The 23,954-nt window shown below is 43.8% G+C and overlaps 1 protein-coding gene across 6 annotated transcripts in view; it reads left to right on the top strand.

Moving 5' to 3' along the window:
- The window catches only part of TANC2 (tetratricopeptide repeat, ankyrin repeat and coiled-coil containing 2), a 2,511,073-nt gene that overhangs the window by 2,232,640 nt on the left and 254,479 nt on the right, over positions 1 to 23,954 (top strand). For all 6 annotated transcript variants that reach the window (XM_078645079.1, XM_078645083.1, XM_078645080.1 and 3 more), the window contains one exon: positions 15,427 to 15,549. In XM_078645079.1, the coding sequence (XP_078501205.1) occupies positions 15,427 to 15,549 (123 nt within the window). The remainder of the gene's footprint in view (positions 1 to 15,426; positions 15,550 to 23,954) is intronic.

Below are 23,954 nucleotides of genomic sequence, written 5' to 3'. Positions count from 1 at the left end.
CATCCATCAACTTGACATGCCAGGGGCTAAAATTCTTCTCACGGATAAGCAGCATTCTCTGAAAAGTGGACCTACAACAGTGACCCTTTTCTTTTGGATAGTTTTGTTTTACAAACTCTAATGAACTGTAGTGAATAATTGAGTGAACTGGAGATGAGTGATTTTATATAAGGTAAGAATGCAAATGTAAATATAATGAAAAATATTTTAGGATAAGGACAAACTAAATATTTTATGTAATTTTTGGAAAATGAAAATTTTATACAGTAAAAAATGTATATGTTAACATTTATGAAACACACTTTATGGTTAGGAATAACCAAATAACGTTTTTTTTTTTGACTGACAATGGAATCAAGAATTTTCCTTCTGATTTGTTTTTGGTCAAAAGAAAACAGGGCAATACTGGACCTTTGTAATTTGAATAAATTCTTAAAAAATCAAAGCTTTGAATGGTAATAGTCCTATAAGTCCATATTATGCTTCAGGAAGTGGAGCATCTAACCCCTATGTATTTTCAAAATGCATATTTTCATGTACGTATACAAAATAAACTCAGAGTCAATACCTGTGATTTCAAGGCTCTTCCGTTTAGTTTGAAGCCTGCACAGCGGTTCTCTACGAAGTGCCCAAGACTGGCGGCTGCCTTCGTTTGAAGATAAGGTCACCAAGTAAATGTGCACCTATCTCCTGGCTCTTCAAAGATTTATCAAAGGAAAAGGCTTGTGCCTCCACAGCTGATTGCATCACTTATACCAAGAGTTAGGACTGACCCTGAGCACAAAGAAAAACTACATCCATCCAGTTAAGAGACTGCAATTCCAAGAGTCAATCTTAGACAGTCAACTAATTCTGGCTTTCCTCAGAAGAGAAAGTTACAAAATGTCTGGCCATGGCAAAGGCACTTTGCTCCAAGCGATTGGTGCCCATCAGGATATACAAATTTCTCTTAAGTCTCATGTCATCTTGCAGTGGCCTCATTCCTTTCTGTAGGCTCCAGGTGAGGCCTGTTCAGCAAGATCTACTCAGTTAAAGTAAAAAAAAAAACGGCTAGAGCAAGCCCTGCTGTGAGGGAGAATTCAATTCAACATAAAAGCAGGTCTTCCGTTCCAGCCTCCAATAAACAGGATACTCTTGACAACAGATGCGTCCCTAGAAGGATGGGGCACAAACCTGCAGGAGCTGTCCATGAGAGGCCTGTGGTCAGATCAGAGAAGAACCTCCACATAAGCACCTGATTAGGCTTGAAGTTGTTCCTTATGAGGTTAAAAAACAAGCTATTTTGATTCGGACATATAATACGACCTCAATGTACAAACTATGAAGCAAGGAAGAACAAGGAATTCTCCAGTATTTGGGGTGTCTTTCATAGATTCACATGCCTGAATCATTCCCCGTCGTCGGAGTGGGAATCCCACGGTACATGAAAAAGCAATAATATGCCATAATACCATAGAAAAACCTGGTAATAACCAACCAGGAAGTAAAGTAGCCCAAGCTACAGAAGAAAAAACTTCCACACTCATGACTATCCTAGTCATTTTGTATAGCCCAAACTGCAGCCAATCAGGCGACAGCACCCACCAGAAAGTTCTCCCCAGAGGCTCAGGCTCTCAGATTTTCTACCGCATGGCGTGTGAAGGGAGTCTCCCTGAGCTCTGCTCAGTACTTCTCTTTTTTCCTTCAAGATTCTGGATTTTAGGATGTCTTCCTCTAAGAAATTTTTATTCAGGCCTTGTGACTCTTGTGGTAAGCTCCGGCTTTTCAAGGAAGATCCCCACAAGAAGTGCATTTACTGCCTGTACCCGGATCATCAGGTGAAGGACTGCAAGATCTGTAGGACCTACCCTCAGAAGACCCTCAGGGACAGGGTGGGGCTCTTGCTTTTGTGGCTACAAAAGCTCAAGGATCAAGATAATCCTGTTTCTGAGGTAGGCAGTATTGCCTCTGGGTCTACTACAGCTTCTAGGAAGAGAGCTGCTGAAGAGGTGTTATCTTCTCCTGGGGCCAAGATTGTGAAGAAACAACAATCTTCTAAGGGGTCTGAGAGGCCTTCCACTTCTAAGGCTACTCCCCCTGCTGAGAGCAAACTTTTGCCATCTACATCCCCGAGAAGAGCGACCAACAATTTACCTCAAAAATAAACTTCTGAGAAGACTTTACCTCAGAAGAAGACCCTGTCGTCGACAACTCCTTCGTCGACGAAGATTTCCATTGACGCAACATTTACGTCTACGGTAACCTTCTCTTCGCCTAAACCAGAGATGATAATGTCGACGGAGTCTTCTCCGTCGACGTTGGTCTATGTCTCAGTCAAGCCTATCTCGTCGACGAGAGAATCTTCATCTGCCATAGTCAGCGCCCTGTCGACGGCCACGATTAAGAAGATTCCGTCGACGATAGCTTCATCATTGACGCCACCATCGACAGTTGCTCCCATCGTCGCCGACGACCATCCCGTCGTCGACGAGCTCGTCGACGACACCTGCAACGTCATCGACAAAATCATCGATGAAGACTCCATCGTGGATGAAGACTTCGTCGGCGAAGACAACTCTATCGTCGACGACGACCTTATCATCGTCCGGGTCCAAGCCCCTGTCGACGAGCCCGTCGATGGTGCCTCCGTCGACACCGCAACTGTATACATGTACCACCAAGCAGGTTTGGTCACCGTCTACGGCTTATACATCGACACCGAAGCCTTCTTTGCTTCAGAGACGCGGTTCTGGACTAGAACCTTTATCTCCTTTACACATGTCACTTCAAACAGTACCCTTACGGGTCCCTGACAAGTTGCTGGACTCTGGAGATAGTGAGGAAGAGTCTGACCTGGATGAAAGGTTTGGAACAGCAACAAGTCCTTTGGAATTGCACATCAAGTACCAAGGAGAGGACGATCAAGATGTACAACCTTCGCCTGAGCATGTAATATCACCCATTACTAGTGTCCCCACAGCTCAGATGCCGGTAGCATTGCTAACAAATCTACAGCACATGCTAAATGACTATTACAGGCGTTTTCTACCTTCTGAGTCAGCGGACTCTGTGCCTCCTACGCCTGTGGTGCAAACGTCCATGCCTGATTTCAGGTCTTCAAGGTCTCCTCCACCGGTAGCTTCCCATCAGCCTGAAGAACACCAATCTTCTGACGAAGAAGAGAGAGAAGGTGGTGAAGTTGATGACAGATCCTTGTTGTCGGAGTAGGACGATTGTCAGGTCCAAACACCTTCTCCTTCACCTCCGGTTACCGCGGATTCACCTCCAGTGGATGTTGAAGGATTCCACCTTCTTATGGAAAGAGCTACACAACGTTTCCATATTCAAATGGAGACTACACAACAGGAATGCTCCCTCTATGATTTCAAAGACCAGCCAAGGAAGCAGATTAAGTCGATACCAATTATTGATTTCATCTGGAAAGAGGGAATTAAGGTGATGTCCACTCCTGCATCTATCCCTCCAGTACTGCCGAGGATAGATACAAAATCTAAGGCTCCTGTCAAGTCCCCAGCTTGCCTTATAGGACACCCGAAGTTGGATTCGGTGATCATACAAGCTGCACAGAAACGATCCAGAAATCCTTCCTCCCCAATCGCAGCCCCACCGGATAGAGACGGCAGGCGTCTGGATGCTATTATGAAGCGTGTATCTACAATGGCAGCAGCTACAGTCCGGGCTGCCAACGCTTTAGCCATTCTGGGCAGATACGACCTGCAAATGTGGTCTGACATCTCGCCATATATCAGTATGCTTCCAGAACCTTCCAAAGCAGAAGCTCTGAAAATACTGCAGGAGGGTGAGAGAATCTCGGCTGAGATTATCGACTCTGCAGTTGATGTGGCTTCGACTGGATTCAGACAGTTAGCGGGGGCTGCTGTCCTGCATAGGCAAGGCTGGCTAAAAGCGACCTCCTTCCGCCAGGAGGTGCAAGCTATGGTATTGTACATGCCTTTTGACGGGGAATTTTTGTTTGGCCCGCAGGTAGACGAAGCCTTGCATACAATCAAAAAAGACACGGAAACAGCCAGGTCCCTTGGCACCTTACAATTTCGGAAGCCGCCCTTTCGGGGTGCGAGAGGACGTTGATCGTCCATTACTAGAGGAGGTTATAATCCGCAATCTTCCTACAGGCAAGGGAATCAACGTTACCAATACCAACGTTTCCAGTCTTACGGCCAGCGCAACACAAATTATTCCCAAAACAAAAGAAAGCCTACCTACCGCGGAAAGGAATCAAACAAAAGACAATGAGATTCATCACCTGCCACTGCTACTGCCGCATTCCCACATAAAAATTGGAGGCAAAATCTCAAAATTCTACTCAAAATGGTCCTCAATAATGTCGGACAGGTGGGTCTTGGACATTGTGGCCAAGGGCCATGCCCTCGAATTCGAAAAGTTCCCTCCAAATGTTCCCCCAAAGGGCCCACCTCCAGCTCATTTAAAAGAGTTGTTTTCCCAGATCAATCTGATGTTAAAGAAAGGAGCAATCGAGAAAGTCCCTCGGGTTCAGAGGGGAGCAGGATTCTATTCCAGGTTCTTTCTAATAAAGAAGAAATCTGGGGAATCTTCGTGCCCTCAACAAGTACTTGAAAGAGCTAACGTTTCGGATGCTATCGTTTCAAGAAATACTGCATCTTCTTTCGGCGGGAGAGTGCATGGCCACCTTGGACCTTCAAGATGCGTATTTCCACATTACCATTTTACCCCGTCACAGGAAGTTCCTGCGTTTCAGAGTGTCTGGCAGGGATTTTCAATTCAAGGACCTCCCCTTTGGGCTGCGTTCAGCGCCCAGGGTGTTTACGAAGGTCCTGGCTCCAGTAGCAACACACCTCCGGCTGGAGGGAATACAAATATTTCCCTACTTGGACGATTGCCTTATCAAGGCGAGTTCTTACGCAAGCACAGACAACCATGTCCAACAGTGTCTATCTCTCTTCCAATCACTGGGTCTCTCCATCAATCTCAGCAAGGCACAGCTAGAACCGTCCCAAAGACAAGCTTTCTTGGAAGCAACCTTGGACACACAACTGGTCCGAGCTTTCGTATCGGATGAGAGACAAGAAAGAATACAAGACATGGCTCGGATTTTACTATCAAGAAGGTCAGTTTCAGTCCAACAGTTCAAGTCTTTTCTGGGGATGATTTATTCTTGCATTCCTTTGATACCGAATTGCCTCCTCAGGATGAGGCCTCTTCAGGAAGAACTCAACCTGCAATGGCTGCAGGTCTCCGGCACCTTCGAAGATCTCATCCGAATCACCCCTCGCATCTGAGCAGCTCTTGGATTCAAAAGATAAATTTACTACAGGGTTGTGCGTTCCTTCAAGACGCACCAAACTTCACAATCACCAAAGACGCATCCCTCAATGGTTGGGGAGCACATCTTCAAGGGCTGACGGTCAGCGGGAGGTGGAGCTCTCAACAGAAGGTCTGGCACATCAATCTTTTGGAGCTAAGATCCATCTTCCTAGCCCTCAAGTCCTTTTGCGCAATCATTCAAGGTGCCACGGTATTGGTTCGCACAGACAATTCTACAAGCATGCATTATTTGAACAAACAGGGAGGAACCCAGTCGGTTCTTCTGTCTCAAGAAGCCCAGGAAATATGGGCATGGGCAATACGACACAGAATCAATCTTTTGGCTGTCCATGTAACGGTAACTGCAAACGTTCTTGCGGACACCCTCAGCAGATCAACCTTGTCCACCCACGAATGGGAACTTCATCAACCAACGGTAGATCGGATTTTTCAACCGTGGGGTCATCCGGAGCTAGACCTCTTTGCGACCAAGAAAAACAGCAAATGCCTGTTCTTTGCAAGCTGGCATCCCCACAAGGACTCTCGGGGGAATGCATTTTCGATCAAATGGTCTCAAATATATGCTTACGCCTATCCTCCGATACCGTTGGTTCCCAGGGTTCTCCGGAAGATGAAGAAAGAACTGTGTCGCCTGATTCTCATCGCCCCCAGGTGGCCTCGCCAATACTGGTTAACCAAGCTCCTTCTATCGGAGTGCGAACCAATTCAGTTTCGACCAATACCGAATATCCTCTCCATTCAGGATGGTCAGATTTACCATCCGGACCCGGCTTCTCAGAAATTAGCGGCTTAGCGCCTGATTACCTCGAATTCGCCCATCTGAATATCTCTGCAGATTGTAAGGAGGTACTAGCCAAAGCAAGAGCACCTGCTATGATAAAGACATACAGACTTAAATGGAAAAGATTCTGTATCTGGTGTCACTCGGCTGGGATTCATCCTTTTCAAGCAAGGCCGGATCAGATATTGCCTTTTTTCTTACACCTGGCAAGGTCAGGTTTATCGCACCCAACTCTAAAGGTTGTCCTATCAGCCATTCCAAGATATCGTCAGGATGGGTCCACTTCGCTTTACTCTTCAAGAATAATACAGCAGTCCTTTAAAGGACTTTTCAGAATGTTTCCTCTGGTACGTAATCCACCTCCACCATGGCATCTCAATATAGTGTTAGCGCAGCTCATGCGCCACCCTTTTGAACCAACTCACAGAGTGGATTTAAAATTTCTTACATGGAAAGTGTCTCTTTTGTTAGCTTTGACTTCATCTAGAAGAGTCAGTGATGTCCAGGCTTTCACTGTCCATCCATCTTTCTTACAGTACACGTCTAATTCAGTAGAGCTCCGCACAAATCCCATATTTATGCCCAAGGTGCCTTCGGACTTTCACCTGAACAAGCCAGACATCTTAAGAACATTTTTTTCTAACCCGCAATCCCCTGCGGAAAGGGCATTGCATACACTTAATAATAAAGAACAACAAATAACTGTGGGTCTAAAAAGTGAGCTCAAAAACATGCTAAGTGTTGCTGGCTATGTGTCTGCTACTACTGAAACGATAGGGGACAGACTGGACAGTTAACCACTGTGAAAAATGTCCATCAGTTACGCGAATGTGGGCACCCAGTACATCATTTGGTCTACTCCACAGTAGTTTCACCACCACTCTATCTCCATAGATGTATATTGGGGATACAGAGTGATGGGTGGATGTCTGGTAGGTTAGATTAATTCGTAACTGTGAGCAGTGCACAAAAAATGAGTGTGGTAAAAATTATAAGTGTAAGATTGGATGGTGCATACAATTATTACTTTATTCTGGAGTCATGCACCTCCAAAGTTAAAAACAATAGTGCAAAGAAGTCAGGTGGTTCAAGCAAATACCTTCTGACTGGGCTATCTGGTCGACATGTTTCTGCGGTTACTGGTCAATCATTATACCATCCGCTTCCTCAGGACCCATAAACTTAATTGCTACTGCTAAACTAGTGAATGTGAGAAACAGGACATTTGTGAACGAAAAAAGTGTCACCTGTACACTTCCATTTTTCTCCTGTGAGTGTCCGTTTATGCCATAGCCAGCGAATCCACATGTAATGAAAACACAAACAATCATAGCATTTACGTTAGTTCATGCTATACAAACATTATTGTACAAATTATTCTAATACTGCATCTGGGTCAAATGACCCTAGTGTATATAACCTTGTCAACGTAATCAAAGTCTCACCTTAATTTTTAAGGGAAAAGGCCTCACCTCACCTGGCAAACAGCTCAGGAAAATGAAGCACCGCTCTATAGTGCAGAGAAATATATACAAAAGTCAGTGTAAAAAAACAGTGCCTGGCAGGTACAGAGTCACCACCTATAGGATGCCAAACAGCACCCAGTAGGGGTCAGTTGTCTTATCATTGTTCAAAAATATGGCATATTTTACGGCATATTTTTAAGCATGTTTTTAAGCATATTATAAGCATTCAGGATAGATCGCCATAAGGTGTCCATCGTAACTACCTATAGGATGCCGAGCAGCACCCCCCATAGAGGTTACTAGTCTTATCAGTGATCGCTATTGTGGCATTAGTAAAAGCCTTAGGCATTCAAGAGATCGCCATGAAGTTTCGATCATTAACACCACGTAGTGCTTATATACCAATAGAAGGTGATATGGCCGAAAGCACCAAGCGTCTTAATGCATTGATGATCTGTAATCAATGACACAGACAGATACATACAATCTAATAGCCCCGGCTTGGTCGCGCTGTGTCCACAAGCGCAGTACAACCATTTCCACAAGCAGCGTCTATCACGCACTTCATTGCGAGTAAAGAGTTAAATGGTTACAGTGTTTAGTAAAGCCCCTCCTGCCGCCTCACCTCTCCGTCGGTCTTCAAACAGCCAGCCGGGCTGTTTGGGGAGGTGCCGCGGGGAGAGACGTGCACTCCCTTATTGATTTCTGAGCCAGCGCGATAGGGCACACGCGCGGCTCATAGAACTACAAGTACTGCAAGTACTGCCGGGAAATGTGGTCCCGCTCGCGCTAGGCAAGCGTCCTCTGGCGCGTGTCAGATCAGAACTACATAAGCCTCTGGGAAATGTAGTATCGCACGCGTCACCAGGTCGCGTTTAAGTTTTTACCGCTATTCATGGGCCTGTCAATTACAGCGCGGTGACCAAAACTGTCAAATAACCCGCGGTGACTAGATATCTAATCTTGAAGTGTCAGGTATTAAAACACTATCATACAGCCATCGGGCTCATACTCAAGGATGCTGTGAACCGGTAAAAACTCTACTAAGTAGATAATGAGTTTGTTAATGGTACAGACATCGCCAGTTACTGAGCATATTTACAAGGCAGACATCTACCCGACTGTGTGGCCTGAATAGCTGTTGTGAAAATGAATGGTCCATATCTCATTAGATAGGACTAACCTCAGGATAATAGCCCAAGGCCAGTCGCATTAGCCTCTCAAATGTACATGCAGGCATCGAATAATGAGAGCATCGAAAGATGATCCTACAGTGTCATCCACGGGATGTCTTCGTTTAACCCGCCCTTATCACAATTGAGCTTGTAAACCCATTTCTGCTCAATTTTGAACAGGTACCTTGAAATGTCTGTCATATGAGTTGGAATATTTGGTTGTTCTAACACAGTCCACTCAAACTCCGTTGGTCCGTGCCCAACTTGGATAAAGTGATTCGTCAGTCTTGTTGCTTGCTTTCTGCACCTAATTGTGCTCTTGTGTTCTGAGATTCTTGTTCTGATCTTCCGGGTAGTCATCCCGACATACCGAAGTGCGCATGGGCAGGTGATGAGATAGATCAGATTGCTGCTGTTGCAGTTGGTGAACCTCTTTTGTTCCCATGGACGATTCGTTCCTATATCAACAGAGGTGGTCTTTTTGGTCTGTGGACATGCTGCGCAGTTGCCACACGGATGGTGCCCCGTCACGGGTGGCATGTTCCATATCGTCCCCACGTGATGGACTTCCTTAGGAGGAGGTCTGGTGTGAACCAGCTTGTCTCTCAGACTAGTAGCTCTTTTAAAAGCAAATAGTGGTTGTGGTAGGGAGTCTGCACCGGTGTTCAAAATCCTCCAGTGTTTTCGGACTATACGCTGAATGGCGTTGGATCTAGTGCTGAACGTGTTCACGAATGTGAGCCTGTCATTCTTGGTCTTTGGAACAGGGGGCTCCAATAATGCTTCCCGGTTGTTGTTCGCTGCTCTCTTCATTGAGCGCCTAATCAATTTCTTCGGGTAGCTTCGTTCAGCAAGTTTTGATGACAAGTCTTCAGAGTGCTTGATCGAGTCTTCTTTGCTGGTACAGTTCCGCTGCACTCGCAAAAACTGTCCATACGGGAGATTATCGCGTAATGATTTGGGATGACAGCTGGTATATTGCAGCAAAGAATTGCGAGCCATAGGCTTTCTGTATAGCTCAGATTTCAGACCCTGTGGTGTAGCCGTAATCAACAGGTCTAGGAAGGCCAATGAGTGTTGGCTGTTCTCCAATGTGAACCGTAGATATGTGTTCTGCTCATTGAGCCAACTGTGGAAATCGTGGAGAGAGCATTCATCACCACGCCAAATCACCAGCTAGGCAAGCGTCCTCTGGCGCGTGTCAGATCAGAACTACATAAGCCTCTGGAAAATGTAGTATCGCACGCGTCACCAGGTCGCGTTTAAGTTTTTACCGCTATTCATGGGCCTGTCAATTACAGCGCTGATCTGACACGCGCCAGAGGACGCTTGCCTAGCGCGAGCGGGACCACATTTCCCGGCAGTACTTGCAGTACTTGTAGTTCTATGAGCCGCGCGTGTGCCCTATCGCGCTGGCTCAGAAATCAATAAGGAAGTGCACGTCTCTCCCTGCGGCACCTCCCCAAACAGCCCGGCTGGCTGTTTGAAGTACCGACGGAGAGGTGAGGCGGCAGGAGGGGCTTTACTAAACACTGTAACCATTTAACTCTTTACTCGCAATGAAGTGCGTGATAGACGCTGCTTGTGGAAATGGTTGTACTGCGCTTGTGGACACAGCGCGACCAAGCCGGGGCTATTAGATTGTATGTATCTGTCTGTGTCATTGATTACAGATCATCAATGCATTAAGACGCTTGGTGCTTTCGGCCATATCACCTTCTATTGGTATATAAGCACTACGTGGTGTTAATGATCGACACTTCATGGCGATCTCTTGAATGCCTAAGGCTTTTACTAATGCCACAATAGCGATCACTGATAAGACTAGTAACCTCTATGGGGGGTGCTGCTCGGCATCCTATAGGTAGTTACGATGGACACCTTATGGCGATCTATCCTGAATGCTTATAATATGCTTAAAAACATGCTTAAAAATGTGCCGTAAAATATGCCATATTTTTGAACAATGATAAGACAACTGACCCCTACTGGGTGCTGTTTGGCATCCTATAGGTGGTGACTCTGTACCTGCCAGGCACTGTTTTTTTACACTGTTTTTTTACACTGACTTTTGTATATATTTCTCTGCACTATAGAGCGGTGCTTCATTTTCCTGAGCTGTTTGCCAGGTGAGGTGAGGCCTTTTCCCTTAAAAATTAAGGTGAGACTTTGATTACGTTGACAAGGTTATATACACTAGGGTCATTTGACCCAGATGCAGTATTAGAATAATTTGTACAATAATGTTTGTATAGCATGAACTAACGTAAATGCTATGATTGTTTGTGTTTTCATTACATGTGGATTCGCTGGCTATGGCATAAACGGACACTCACAGGAGAAAAATGGAAGTGTACAGGTGACACTTTTTTCGTTCACAAATGTCCTGTTTCTCACATTCACTAGTTTAGCAGTAGCAATTAAGTTTATGGGTCCTGAGGAAGCGGATGGTATAATGATTGACCAGTAACCGCAGAAACATGTCGACCAGATAGCCCAGTCAGAAGGTATTTGCTTGAACCGCCTGACTTCTTTGCACTATTGTTTTTAACTTTGGAGGTGCATGACTCCAGAATAAAGTAATAATTGTATGCACCATCCAATCTTACACTTATAATTTTTACCACACATTTTTTGTGCACTGCTCATAGTTACGAATTAATCTAACCTACCAGACATCCACCCATCACTCTGTATCCCCAATATACATCTATGGAGATAGAGTGGTGGTGAAACTACTGTGGAGTAGACCAAATGATGTACTGGGTGCCCACATTCGCGTAACTGATGGACATTTTTCACAGTGGTTAACTGTCCAGTCTGTCCCCTATCGTTTCAGTAGTAGCAGACACATAGCCAGCAACACTTAGCATGTTTTTGAGCTCACTTTTTAGACCCACAGTTATTTGTTGTTCTTTAATACTTGTGTGGGGGGTATAACTGTGCTCTGGTCTCTAAATACTTCCCTAGAACCCTAGAAAAATTGTTTGTTGTATGCATTGCATACACTTGACATCAAAAGGTGTTTAAAGTTCTATTTGCAAAGGACCTCTGCAATACGCAACTCCGATCAATTGTTTGTCGCTTATGGGAAAATTCGACAAGGACATGCAGTGTCTAAACAAACAATAGCTAGATGGATCTCTGCGGCTATTGACTTTTGCCATATACAAGCAGGAAAACCTTTACAGGCAACTCCAAGGGCTCACTCGACAAGAGCCGTTTCTTCCTCGACTGCTCTTTTCGCTGGGGTTCCTCTGCAGCAGATCTTCGGAGCAGCGACCTGGCCAAGCACTATTGCGACCTGGCCAAGCACTTTTGCTTGGATGCAGCCAGCGAGACTGATGCTTCAGTGGGTCAAGCAGTTCTGCGGAATCTTTTCAGATAAGGTGAGCCACTGTTCCCCCCTCCTCTTATTGCTTTTCAGACGCTTTTTCATGCTTACATTCTCATGTAACTGCAAATTTCATGCTTTTAGAAATGTGACTTATTATATGATTATGTGTTTTTTCATATGTACAAGTTCTGCTACAAATAGCGTCTTCCAAGCATGGATGTATACTGCTATCTACTCTTATTCAGGCATGTGAATCTATGAAAGACACCCCAAATACTGGAGAAGAACAATAGTTACTTACCTGTAATCTGTGGTTCTCCAGTATTGGTGTCTTTGATAGATTCACATGCAACCCGCCCACCTCCCCTCAGAGGCTCATAGGCTAGATTGGTTTACCATCACTCCTGTGCGAGAAAATCTGAGAGCCTGAGCCTCTGGGGAGAACTTTCTGGTGGGTGCTGTCACCTGACTGGCTGCAGTTTGGGCTATACAAAATGACTAGGATAGTCATGAGTGTGGAAGTTTTTTTCTCCTGTAGCTTGGGCTACTTTACTTCCTGGTTGGTTATTACCAGGTTTTTCTATGTTATTATGGCATATTATTGCTTTTTTATGTACCGTGGTACTCCCACTCCGAAGACGGGGAATGATTCAGGCATGTGAATCTATGAAAGACACCAATACTGGAGAATCACAGATTACAGGTAAGTAACTATTGATCATATTCTTTGTCAGAAGGGGCTCAAATGTTGTGGGACTGGGCCATGTCAAGGAGGAGGGCATTGCAGTAGAACATCATCCGGGATATCAAAACAACCAGATAGACATGTTGAGCCACACTCTTTCAGATTGGCACAAATGGGAACTTCTCCAGGACTAAGCAGAATAGGTCTTTCAAAACTGGGCCAGACAACCATAGACCTCTTTGCCATCCTGAAGAACAGAAAATGCTATTACTAAACCAGCAGGCTCCATCGCCTGGGGTCCGAGGGCACTTCCTTTTTGAATACTCAAATGAATAACTTTGCATATGTTTTTCCAATTCATCCCTCATCCCCAGAGGTCTCAGGAAGGCACAAAGGCAGATCATTGTTCATTGATTTTGATTACCCCGTCATGGCTTAGCCAGCTGTAGTACAGAGGCCTACTGAAGCTTTCCGCGTACCCACCAATCCAGTTGAAGATTCGCCCCAGGATCCTCTTAAGATACAATAGCGAGAATCTTCATCACTACTTCAAGTCTTTGATCCTAAAGGCATGGCCCCTGACCACTTTCGTAAGTGCCAACATCTGACTATCCCTTCAGACTGCCGCGACATCTTGGCACAGTCTTGTGCACCATCCATGACTAAGACCTACAGTGCTAAGTGGAAAGAAATCTGCATCTGGTGCAAAGATAAGTTCCACGTGCAGAAGCAGGCATAACTTCACTAGGAATACTACTGGGATGAAATTGCATCAGCAACTCAGCAGAAGAGCAAGCAGTTCTCCGCAGCCTGTTACAATAAGGTGAGCCTGCTTCACTCACTTATGTACTACTTGCTATTCTGGTTTAAGCATGTTAATATGTGAAACATCCAATGCTGGCGAGAAAAATAGTTACCTCTTACTCCAGTTCTCCTGCATAGGAATCTTTCCTACATTCACATGCAAGTATTCCTTCTCACTGATCAGAGGCTCTCTCATATGATAGCTACTCTTCACACATGTGCTATACAATTCTGAACTGTTCTGGCCTCTGGTGGGGGTATGGGTAGAAGAAAGAGCTCAGCACTTCCACCTCATTGGCTAATGTTAGTGCTGATGTTAAACTCATGTGCTACTAACAACACCTGTTGAAGCCTACGACCATTTTAACAATGTTTATTGCTACAGCCCGATGACTAGAAATTATTCAAGCTATTGAATATATGAAAAATACCAACAATAAACTGGAGATACAGATACATAACTACTTAGCCTTCCAACAGTTTTACATCCTGTTCATCAAACATTTTGCTACTTCCATTTGTACCCACCACCTCCACCTGAATTATTAGGTATGAAACTAAGACAAATAAAAGCATTCCTCTTCCACCCATTCTCGAGAGGCATGAGGTATCCCTTGAGAAATCCAATGAGAGTTGTCATTGGTACCATTTGCTCCCTTAAGTTGACACCCTGGTGCTAGCTCGTCCAACAGACCTTCAGTTTGTCTGCATGGGTCTCACTCTGGCTTCAGTTGGTGGGCAGGTGTTAAAGTCCTCCATTGGACAACTACTGCCCCATACTGGTCTTGCCTGAGACCATTCAGTCTCTCCATTCTTCTGTACCCTCACCGTCCTCCACAATAGAAAAGAGCTGCTAGGCTCCATGTTGTGGCTTTCTCAATCTATGGACAACCACATACTTAACTACCTTTTTCTTGAAGAGAGTGCTATCTCCATAGAGACCATGGTTTTGCCATGGCCTCCACAGCATGACAGTGAACATTATGGGGCTCTCTCTGGGTTGCAGGTGTGTCATCATCTACTCTGAGGGGTTCAGTCCATATTGATATGGGCTACAAGTGGGTTAATTAGAGGCACCACTGTCTCTCGCTCCACTCCTCTAAATTGCTCTGAAAAGGAAGCCTTCGCCAGAGTCCAAGAGAATGGCAACTGCTCTGTTGAATTATTTTTGTAGACCACTATGCTGGGCAGTATGCTAACAGAAGCCAATGTGAAGTGTCCTTGTGAAAACAGGCATGACCGAGTCTACCGCATGTCCAGCAGTAGTGTGGAGTTTTGGATGTTGAACTGTGTTTTGCATTATTTCAAATGACTCAATAAAGATTTGTAATAGCTGTATTAAAAAAAAGTACACCTACTTCCTAGGATTTATTTTACAGTTTCTGCCAAAGATACCATAGAACTTGCTGCTCACTTTTATAAATGTTCATTTTACTTGCAACTTCTTTTCCCTATACTTTTAAGGAATTGCTGAGATCATGGTGTTTTTATGATTTACTTTTATTCTACTTAAATACTGCCATGCAAACTACTTTTTCAAAACGACATGGCCATTTCCATTTCGTAAGTGTCTTTAATGTTCACAACTGACTGTACGCTTATAGCCGTTTAGTTTATATGTATTCCCTGAATTTAAAAGACTTACTAAGCCAAGCGATCAATGGTCACAAATAGTTCCGGCATCCAATAGATTATACTTTTTCAAGCTCAGACATTGAAACCGACCATCACTTGTGCCTACTCCTTGCTTTGCAAAGAATCTAAAGTTACTAGAGAAATATTGCATCTCACTCTGTATATATTTGAGAATTACATAAATCCTTTAAAATGTCTCAATTTATGTCCCTTTGTAGGGTTTGAGTAAAAAAGTGGGGGTTTCCTCCTCCATTCTGCAAGGTCTATGGATTTCCTACAGTACAGAAGGTCTCTCCATGGCTCTGGCATCTTTGCGAAATCTCTATACTCCGAACATCAAGGTACTGTATTTGGTTTTGACCTGGTTGAGTGTCCACTCAGAGTTTACACAATAAACAAGTAGATCCACCCATCAACCTTTTTATATCATAAGAAAGAAGCTTTTCTTTTTTTCAGGCATTTTATTGTGTTTCATAAAACACGGGCATGATAAAAGAAGCCACACTACACTCTGCTACAGTACATAGTATGCTTGGAATGCTTATAGAGACTACAGTTACATACAACCTAAGAGAGATCACACATTCAAATAACGACTAGACCAGTTTAAAATTTTTAATTTAGGCAAACAATGTGGTGATGAGTCAACTTACAGAACAAAAGGCAGGAGGGATATAGGTCTTGATAGCTCCGAGGTAATCGGTGATAGATAACAGATGCGCACAATGAAGTCTATAAATCATATCTTGGGGAAAGAAGAAATAAAGGGAAGAGAGAAAAAGAGCCCCAAGGAGAACAGGGTTAAATGATAGGGATACCTGTGGGCCTGCTGTTCGCCGCTGGAGTCTTCCGCCTGTTTCCCGCTGCCCCGCTGGTTTTGCCACCTTGCCAGCGCGGCTGTCGGCTTCCCGCCTGCCTCCCGCTGGGTTTGCTGCCTGGCCAGCGCGACCGCCGAGTGGAGTGCGGGCTGGGAACTACACTTCCCAGCAGTCCCGGCGGCCCACGCATCAACAAACCGCGCCAGGAGGCGCATAAGAGCCGTGCAAGCCCCGCCTCGCGGGACGCCGGGCGAAGCCCGGGCAAAGGGCGGGCTCTCAGAGTCCCGAGGAGTCTGGGCTGGGCCACGTCCCTTGGCTTCACAAATAAAACAACCTTTAAGGTAAACCATTCCAATTGATTTGAGACTGATCTAACTGCTGCCAACTGTAGAACTGATTGAAATAATAAGTAGAACCATGGTTAAAAAGACTCCAATGTCCACTCTATCGACGACAAGGAAATTAATGCTGCCACCAACCCCACTCCCAACCCTAACCGCAATTGACAGAATGTTACAACAAACAATTGGGGTGGTTGTCACTGCTATAGAAAATACTGAAAGACTCCTCTCACTACCACCGAGCATGTGCCTGGTAACCCAACCCACACAAGGAGTTAATACACCTGCGAATACATCCATTATAACAGCTATATTACAGGATTCTATTTTATTAGATTCCTATGCAGACTTGCCAGGGAATGGGCAGAATCAAGACGAGGCACTACAACAGTCACCACCTACTGTGTTTGCTGCTCGGGAGAATAGGTTATCACTAACTCCTAATTTACAACCTAATGAGGTTGTTCTTCCATCTATAGTGACTGATGTGCCAAAAGTCAGAGCGGAGTTAAACGATTGTGGCATCAAGGATATTAACTCAATAGCAGAGTCAGTTAACACCAGCCCATCGAGTAGCATGGGTGATCATGGAACCGGCAGGTTCAAACACAAATCTGCCTTCAGTAGGAAATTGGTAGTTGTAAATAGACAAGGGAAGAGATATAGAAGTAAAAAGAAGAGATTAATCCAAACCACATTGGAACAAGGGAGGGGGGGAAGCACATCGCATCAGAGCAGAAATGTGCAGTTGGATGAAAATCACGATACCGCCCAACAAAATCCACCCCCAATTAACATCGAGGGCCTCATACAACAGCTAGAGTATATGGTAAAATCCCACATCACACCAATGGCTGAAAGATTGAGGGTCTTAATGGACAAAGTGGAGATTCTCGAAAAGCTGGGTCTAGCCAACTTAGATTTATTAGAACATCTTAGCACACACGTTAAGCAACCCACAATCAATACATCAAAGGGCAAACCTAGTAATAACCTGACTGGCAGCGAAACAAGTACATCTAGTCGTCTGGCCCCGGTAATAGCAGCCACTGCCCAAGAAAAATTACCTATTCCTAATGCCAAAACGGGGCAGGAAACTGATGTGGGGCAAAGGGAGAAAGGGGGTTCTATACCTAATAACACGGCCATAACAGCACCAGTGCGGCATATCAATAACATTATTCCCGCAACGATTAGTCTCCCGCCAGAATGTAGCCCGTACGTAGCTATCCTTGCTAATGTACCAAAACTTAAACCCACCCAATTTGAAAATCAGGTAACCCTCAAGAATAAAACTTTGCATTGGCTTGCTCAAAATTGTGGATTCCCAATGCGAGGGGCAAACCAAATTATTTCTACACAGAGAGTAGGGTGGCTGGGACCCAGCAAGAAAGAGATAAAAGGGGACTGTATAGTTATAAATTTCAGGATACCTGACTGGGCTAGAGATTCCATTTTAAATGCACCCATACCCTCTAAACATGAATATAATACAACCTTGCTCCCTCTAGACTATTTCTACAGGAGTCAGTCAGGAAAACAAGTCACAACACGGCCTATCGACTGTCATAGAGCCGCACATTCTAACTATTTTAATGTAGCGTATGAACCAGCACCATTGTACAATCTATGGGATAATATTACAATCCCGACTTACAACAGATTTCAGGTTTTTGGTTCATTAGATGAGAACGACTGACTGAGGGAACAAACTGTACTACCTCATCCTGAAGTAACTGTATCTAGGGGAATGGATGAAATCGACAACGGGTTGTTAAGCACATATAGGGTAGAAGGGGATATTGCAGTGAGTCTAGCAAGTAGTGACCAGCACAATAATGATACAATAGCCCACTCTGATGTAACTCCTGACACGGACATAACTTTGGACGTGATTTTAGAGAGATCTGAACCAACCACACATTACGATACAACTGATGACAACTCTGTTGAAGGTCTAAAGGTCATTACGTGGAACATAGCGGGAATTGCTGCTAAAATAACTACGCCTTTTTGGGATAGTTTTGTCAAGCAAGGTCACGATATAATTTGTCTCCAGGAGACGTGGCATAGAGCCCAAATTCAAGTTGAGGGGTATACATCATATAGCGTGGATGCAATAGCTTCTTCAGCAGGAAGAGCAAAAGGTGGACTACTGACGCTGATATCTACTTCTCTAACAGAGTTCAGCCTTGGTGGTTATGTGGAGGTGGCTCAATATGCATCAATTTTGCGTTTAGTACATGGTACAGGCAAGGATTTAGTTATAATACATTTTTACAATAATATAGTGGGACTCAACCGGGGCACGATTGTATTTGATTTAGAGCGGGCAATAGACGAAGTACTAGTGTTATCAAGTGACCCCCCAGTAATAATTTGGGCGGGAGATTTTAACATTCAAGCATGTAGTCCTGCACAGAAGGGGATCTGTGGCCACCATGTGGAGTATTTTAATGGAGGTAGTACTTTTTACAATCACTTCCCACACACTAATTATGGGAGCGTGCTGAATAATCTAGCGCACCAAACTAGACCTGGATTTATTAGACTGTACAAAGAATAAAGATAACGAAGAGTGCCCCTCATTTAGAGGGAGGGATGCCTACTCTAACATGGATCATATTTTGGTATCCAATGGTACAGTCTATCTTAATGTCTGGGTAATCGAGCAGCCTGTGAGCGATCACAATAGCATATCGATGGTATTAATAGGCTGGGGGCCAAAAACACACGTCTATGGAAGACCTGTCCAAGGGATCCAAGCCGAAAGACCTAACGGTATGAGGATAAAGTGGATCAGAATTAACCCTGCCGAATTTATGGAGGATGTACTCTCCAAATGTAGTGGGGAAATAGGCTACTGTTTGACATCTAAAGTGACCCCTGGTATCTTACTCGCTAACTTTTTAAAAATAACTGAAGTAATCGATAACTCACTAACAGTAAGGAGTAGAAAGTCGAGGAGAACCAAAGTGGCATGGTTCGATAAGCATTGTGCCCAGTCACTAAACAAATTTAAAAAAGCACTTGATACCAAGCCGAGGGATAAAGATAAAATTAAAGTGGAGCGTCTCAATTATAAGACTGCCCTGGTAACCAGAAAAAAGACTTGCAAAACGAGGCTTGGGTCAAGTTGGATATGGCTGCGGAAACAAAAAACCATAAATTATTCTGGGAAACTGTGAATAGTCCATTTTTAAAGAACGATAACATCCCTGAAATTACCTCCCATGTCAGTTGCCGCGCCTGGATAACCCACTTTACTGGGATTTTTAACTCTGATTTTAACCTAGATGGGATATTTTTAATTACAGATATAGCACCTAGCTCCAAATGGCGAGAAATGCAGTTATCCGTGACCCTAACTGAGGTTACCGAGGCAATAAGAAATAGTAAAGGCGGTAAAGCCCCGGTCCCCGACGGGGTACCTATGGACTTTTATAAATATGAAATGAATCTATGGGCCCCAATATTGACACGATATTTTAATGCTGCTATAGAAGATAGGCTCCCTGCAACATGGGGTCAGTCTATTATCATGCTTCTTTACAAGAAAGGCTCCAGGTCAGAGGCACGAAATTACCGTCCCATCTCACTCCTGAACTCGTCAATTAAAATCCTCAGTCGAGTCCTTTTAGAGAGACTGGAAGCCTGGATAGAGGAAAATAACATCTTATCCCCAGTGTAGTACGGGTTCAGAAAGGGGATGGGTACAATGGAGCAGTGTGTGAACCTGGAACTCATAATCAGCAAATACACAAAAGCCAAAGAGGGCAATTTATTTTTGTGCTTTGCTGATCTGAGTTCGGCATTCGACCTGGTGGAACACTCGCTCCTATGGCCAGTTTTGTTGGAAATGGGAGCTCCGATCAAAATTATACATTTCCTGGCCAGACTGTACGCAAACCTATCTAGCAAAGTTAGATTCGGACCTGCAGGAGAATGCACACCCTTTTTTAAAATCAACAGAGGCATCCGACAAGGATGCGTGCTTGCCCCACTGCTATTCTCCCTTTTTATAAATCAGATAGATCAAAACCTAAGAAGAATTCAAGCAGATGCACCTACTATTAACGGTAACCCAATTCCTATTCTTTTATACGCGGACGACGCGGTTCTTCTCTCCCGCACTCAAAACGGCTTGCAATGTTTGATTGACAAGTTTCATACCTTCATTGATGGTAGAAAGTTGACAATTAACAAAGGAAAGACCTTTAAAATGTCTTGTGGCAGGAAGACGAGAAAAAGCAGGCCCTTTTATTTAGACGGTGAGAAACTAGAACCCGTAAGGAATTTTTGTTACCTGGGCATCACATTCTCAGGAGACGGGAGGTGGGTTAACGAACAAGACAGTGTCCGTCTCAAAATGTCAAGGAATACAAGCAGTGTTTTTAGATTCGCAGCGAAATTAGGGGGCTGTAGAATTCAAGGGATGTTGTCAATATACAATTCTAGGTGCATTACATCTGCCCTGTATGGGGCCGGGATATGGGGTTACCATTCCCAGAGTGGTAACCTAATCCAGCATGAGGAGAATGCCTTCCTGAAACGATTGCTTTGTGCTCCGGCTGCGGCCTCAAATGAGCTAATACATAGGGAAGTGGGCCTAAATCATGTTAAGGACTTAATTACCCTACGCCCTCTGCCCCTATGGCGATCAATCTGGTCAAAGGAAGAAACAAAATTTACTCAGGATGTGATCAATGACTGTTTAAAGCTCGATCACTGTTCAAATATACCATGGTTACGCCATATTCAATATTGGTATAAGACACTTTATGGCTGTGACATCTTTGCAGAACCAACAATGGGAACAGGGTTAGCAAAGAAGGAGCTTAAAAACACCCTCCTGAAACATACAGGTAGTACCAGAATGATTAAATACGTAAAACAAAGCACGTTTAACTCCTATCTAGAATATAACGTTAATGAAGGCTTACAATCATACCTCACTGTTGTCAGCAAAAGTTCGCACCGTTTTGTACTATTTCGCTTACGCTTAGGGATTGTGCACCACCTAGTGGCATTCCCAACAATTAAGAAACCTGGGACATGTCCATGCCCCTGTGATGGTGCATCGAAGCAGAGTAGCTGTCATTTCATGTTGTTTTGCAAAGTTTATATTTCTTATAGAAAATTTTATTTGAAACCCATCTTTTTAAAATATAACACGCGCAGCACAAAGAAAGCGATGCAACTGATGTTTAATCTAGAGAGTCCAGATATATGTTTGTATGTAGCTACTTATATTTTAAAATGTATTTTTGCACGGAAATCAATTATTGTATGATCCCAATACATGGCCCTGATTTATACGCACTTTATTATTACCAGTTTGAACATGTATTATCAGTCGTTTGTATTAATATGCACTTTAACACTGCCAATTTTGCGCATGCGCCAGAAAATGGGTATTTTTAGCATTACTGCACTTTATACTGCCAGTTTGTACCTGTACTACCAGGCGAATGTATTAATATGCACTTTCAAGATTACTCATTTGGCACACGAGTTGTAAATGTATATTGTACATAGTATTGAGGATTTGGTAAATTAGAGTTGATGTAAATCGTGACGTATATGCAATTGACTTACACGCACCTTACTATTGCTAGTTTGTACACGTATTACTAGTCGTATGTATCAATATGCATTTTAATATTGCCAATTTTGCACATGTCCAGTAAATGAGTATTTTCAGCACTATTGCACTTTATACTGCTAGTTTTTACATGTATATCAGGCGAATGTATTAATATGCATTTTAAGTTTGCTCATTTGCACACGTGCCGTAAATATATATTGTATATAGTACTGAGGATTTGGTATATCAGAGTTGATGTAAATCATGACGTACATGCATTTTACTTTTGATTGTTGCTATATGGTTGTATATATACATACCGAATAAAGCACTTTTGAACTTGAACTTGATAGGGAAGAGAAAGAGAGAAAAAAGAAGCTTCTCCATAGCAATCAGACCGGGCCTCAGGCAGCCATATACGATGAGACCGCCAGGAGCACTAGATTTTAGTAAGCAACAGTTGCACCATGTATTTAGGAACCTATCGTTCAAGAGACCACCTATGGTGATTTGCTTTTCTGTAGATATTTCTTAAAGACATTGATTCTGGAAGCACTATGCAATTTAGCGTACAGGATTTTAACGGCACCTCTAACAGAGCACAGCAAACTCCACCATTTTTTAAAGGAGCTCGCAGAGGTTAGTTTCCAGTCTGAAAGCATCATCTTAGTGTCCAGTGACAACAGAAGGTCAATCAACATCGAGATCGGTTCAGTGAAATCGCCTGAATGGGGGTTTGCATGGTACCCAGGGCAACTGCCAAGAAGAGGAGATCTCAAAGGATCTTATGTTATGTCATGAAATAAAGACTGCGGGGCATATGTAGGTAGGCGTTTGAGATTCGCAAACGCTGGAATTCGCAGAATTCTGGCGTTTGCGAATCGCAAACGGTACTTTGGTATGTAGGTGCACATTAGCAAAATAAGGAATCGTAAAAATTGCGATTCCTTATTTTGCTCAAGCTTTTAAGGAATCGCAATTTTGCGTTTCCTTAAATGCTATGTAGGAGTGAATTTTAAAATGCGATTTTGGCTTAAGGAATCACAAAATACCACCTACTCCAAGTAGATGGTATTTTGCGATTTCCTTTCAAAATGCATTTTTTTTTTAAATTCAAAGTGTCATGTGGCGCACAGCCATGCCCTTAGGGCATGTATGTGCGCCACATGTACTTAGAGGCACATTCCAGGGGTGCAACAGGTATCCTTTGGACACCCTGGCACCCTTGGAATTGCGATTCTCAAATTGTGATTTTCTCATAGAAAATCGCAATTTGAGAATGTATCCCCATTCATTCCTATGGGCCTCTTAGCCCATAGGAATGAATGGGACACTCATTGATTAATTGCGATTCGCAATTTGCTAATCAAAATTAAGGAATGTTAGAGATTAGCAAAAAAATTGCGAATTTTTACCTACATTCCATTTTGCTATTCTCAAATAGTGATTCCTTAAAAATCGCTCTTTAGGAAAGGCAAAATGGAAATTACCTACATATGCCCCTGTACCTTAGCCCTTAGCGGGCGAGCCATCTTACTTAAAACAAGCATTGGAAATGCAATAGGTCTCGGATTTATTTGAGTTAGAGCTAATGGCATTGTAAATGGCAATGTCTTTTATCCATGTGCTATGGAGTGTATGCATGTGGTGTGTAGTGGAATTATGTGGGTTGGATTGGAATTGTAGCAATGGTGGCATGCTGCGCTTTAGATGAATATGTGTAAAAGTAAAGTGCATCATATTGCGATTGCTACAATAGTTAACTGTGGATGCATTAACAATTGATTTGTGCACTGATGGCTGGTGGTGTGTGTGCCTGTAGAAATTGTGCACTGATGGCTGGTGGTGTGTGTGCCTGGTGGAAGCGTGCACTGCTGGCTGGTGGTGTTTGTGCCCGGTGAGAGCGTGCACTGACGGCTGGTGGTGTTTGTGCCTGGTGAAAGCGTGCACTGACGGCTGGTGGTGTTTGTGCCCGGTGAAAGCGTGCACTGACAGCTGGT

This window comes from Lissotriton helveticus, chromosome 5_1 (assembly GCF_964261635.1).
Source record: "Lissotriton helveticus chromosome 5_1, aLisHel1.1, whole genome shotgun sequence".
Classification (NCBI taxonomy): Eukaryota; Metazoa; Chordata; class Amphibia; order Caudata; family Salamandridae; genus Lissotriton; species Lissotriton helveticus.
This window is presented reverse-complemented; position numbering and strand designations above follow the sequence as displayed.